The following is a 2,756-nucleotide window of genomic DNA, read 5'->3' as shown; positions in this document are numbered from 1 at the left end:
GGACATGATCGCGGCCGCCATCCGTGCGGAGAAGAGCCGCGGCGGCTCCTCGCGCCAGTCCATCCAGAAGTACGTGAAGAGCCACTACAAGGTGGGCCAGAACGCCGACGCGCAGATCAAGCTGTCCATCCGGCGCCTGCTGGCCGCCGGCGTCCTCAAGCAGACCAAAGGGGTCGGCGCCTCCGGCTCCTTCCGCCTGGCCAAGGCCAGCAAGGCCAAGAAGTCTCCGGCCAAGAAGAGGAAGAAGGTGGCCAGGAAATCCACCTCGCCCCGGAAAGCGGCTAGGCCCAGGAAAGCCAGGTCGCCGGCTAAGAAGCCCAAGTCTGCCGCCAGGAAAGCCAGGAAGAAGTCAAGGAGCAGCCCAAAGAAAGCCAAGAAGCCAAAGACTGTTAGGGCCAAGTCACTGAAGGCATCCAAGACCAAGAAGGCAAAGCGGTCGAAACCCAGAGCCAAGTCCAGCGCCCGGAAATCACCCAAGAAGAAGTGACAAGTCTAAAGGCGTCTCGGTACTCTCCCTATTGGTTTCTGTAAATAACTTTGGCCTTTATTCTTACCCCTTTCTGTTGCTTTTTATAAAGAATTGATCTATCCCTGTCTGGAAATAGCTAAAACAAGGCAGTTAACGAAAGAAAAAAGGAACATGTTTGGTACGGAGAGTTCCCATTTTTAAGAGTTACTGGTCTGGGTGTTTATTTCGATGTCTCAGAAATTTCTTGCGTGTGTCTGTTGTTTTGGGTGTTTTTATCACCGGGCTGCCTGTGGGGGGTTGGGAGGGATGCTGGCTCCGTGTGTCTGTCGAGGCCATACAGGATTTCAATTCCTGATCCAGCCCCGGCACCTGGGGGCTTGAGCATTTGCTGGGGCTGGGTGAAGATGCTCCTTGTGTCAAGAGAGAAAGTGGGAACATGTGGCTGTGAGAGCCACAGCCTTCCCCAAAGGAGGAAAAAGGGCTCCCTGCTCTCTCTTCCACTGGGTCCTCAACACGGGGCCTGAGGCGAGTTGTGCTGGTCTGGTGCTGGAGATAACTCCAGCTGGCAGGACTGGGTGCTGGCAGGGACTCCTGGAGCTGGAGCACAGCCAGGGTCTGTCCATGTTTGCTTTTGAGGAGTTGGAAGTGTCTAGTCAATGGGAAGAGTTTGATCCCTGGGGAGAAGGGACAAACCGAGCTAGGAGGGGCTTTGCTCCATGGAGAGGAAGGGCCCTGAGCACGGCAGTGGGCAGCTCTGCAGGCTGGACAGCCAGGCCAGGCTGAGGCAGAACTGCTGGCGATGGCCCCACTGTCACCTGAGGCTGCAGGGGCTGGCATGGCTCCAGGGCCTGCCTGGCCCTGCCTGGCCCCAGCCAGCAGCTCTCCCTGGGCAGGGCTGGGCCGTGCTGCCAGCCGGGGCTGGCAGGGAGCCTGGGGGCTGGTCCTAGTGCTCAGCAGCATCTGATAGCCTTGGGCAGGAGGTGCCTAATCGCACTTGGCTAGAGACATCTGACCTCCTGAGATGTCAGGATCCTCAACCCTGGGCCAGGAGCTCCAAAATCGCATGAGTTATGGGTGCCCAGCCCTCTTGGGCTTACTTTGCCTAAATCCCATAGGCCTGGGGTCTTCAACCTCACATGTGTTAGCTCCCAGATCCTCTGGCCTGGTGATCTAAATCACTTGGGTAGCTGGTGCCTGAGCCTTTTAGCCACTAAGCATTCCAAATCATGTTGTCCTGAAATCCATGGTCTGGAGGCACCTAATCCCTTTGGGCTTGTGTTACTAAGACCCCTTGGCTCCCAGACCACCTAGGCTGAAGACCCTAGACCCCTCTCAAGAGCATGGTGCCTAGTCCTCATGGACATGAGTGGTCTAAATCACTCTGGCCACAGGACCTCCAATCAGCTATAGTGGAGGCTGGAGATGCCTGATCCAGCTGGGCTCTCTGTGTGTAAACCGGTTGGGTCAGTTAGTCACAAAACATTCAGCCAAAGGCTCTCAGGTTCCTTGAGCCAGTGTCTCACCACCCTCACAGTGAAGAATTTCTTCTTAATACCTAATCTAAATCTACCCTCTTTCAATCTGAAACCATTTCCCCCTCATCTTCTCCCTGCAAGCCCTTGTCAAAAGTCCCTGCCCAGCTTTCCTGTAGCCTCTTCAGGCACTCGAAGGCTGCTATAAGTTCTCCCCAGAGCCTTCTCTTCTCCAGGCTGAAAAACCCCAACTCTCTCAGCCTGTCTTCCTAGGAGAGGTGCTCCAGCCCTCTGATCATCTTTGTGGCCCTTTATTGGTCTTCATTTCGTTTGCATGGGCCCACCTCTCAAGCCTGTCAAGGTCCCTCTGGATGACATCCTTTCCCTCCAGTGTGTCAACCTCACCACACAGCTTGGTTTTGTCAGCAACCTTGCTGAGGGTGCACTTGATCCCACTGCCAGTCATCACAGAAAATAATTGTTTTGCTTAGAAAAGACCTTTAAGATCACAAGTCCAACCATTAGCCCAGAACTGTCAAGTCCACCACTAAACCCTGAGCACCACATCTACACGGCTTTTAAATACCTCCAGGGACAGTGACTCCACCCCTTCCCTGGGCAGCCTGTGCCAGTGCCTGGAACGCTTTCATTAAGATTTTTTTTCCTAACATCCAATGTAAACCTCCTCTGTCACAACCTGAGACCATTTCCTCTTGTCTTTTTCCTAATTTCCAAGCTAAATCTCCCCTGTCACAACTTGAGGCCACTTCTTCTTGTCTGTCCCTTGTCGCTTGGGAGAAGAGACCAACACCCAC

At 54.3% G+C, this 2,756-nt stretch overlaps 1 protein-coding gene across 1 annotated transcript; it reads left to right on the top strand.

Annotated features, from left to right (window-relative positions):
• Nucleotides 1–4: 4 nt before the first annotated feature.
• LOC104395972 (histone H5) lies at nucleotides 5–487 on the top strand. Its single transcript, XM_010005739.1, has one exon. It carries the CDS (start codon nucleotides 5–7, stop codon nucleotides 485–487), a length of 483 nt encoding a protein of 160 aa, XP_010004041.1.
• The last annotated feature ends 2,269 nt before the right edge of the window (nucleotides 488–2,756 follow it).

The sequence above is a fragment of the Chaetura pelagica genome, unplaced genomic scaffold (assembly GCF_000747805.2).
Source record: "Chaetura pelagica isolate M959 unplaced genomic scaffold, ChaPel_1.0 scaffold79, whole genome shotgun sequence".
NCBI classification, from domain to species: Eukaryota; Metazoa; Chordata; class Aves; order Apodiformes; family Apodidae; genus Chaetura; species Chaetura pelagica.
The sequence above is the reverse complement of the archived record's forward strand: the minus strand, read 5'-3'. Positions and strand labels throughout refer to the sequence as shown.

Bases quoted from the DNA above. Each gene is read 5' to 3' on its own strand.
- LOC104395972 (XM_010005739.1), top strand. From the start codon at position 5: ATGATCGCGGCCGCCATCCGTGCGGAGAAGAGCCGCGGCGGCTCCTCG.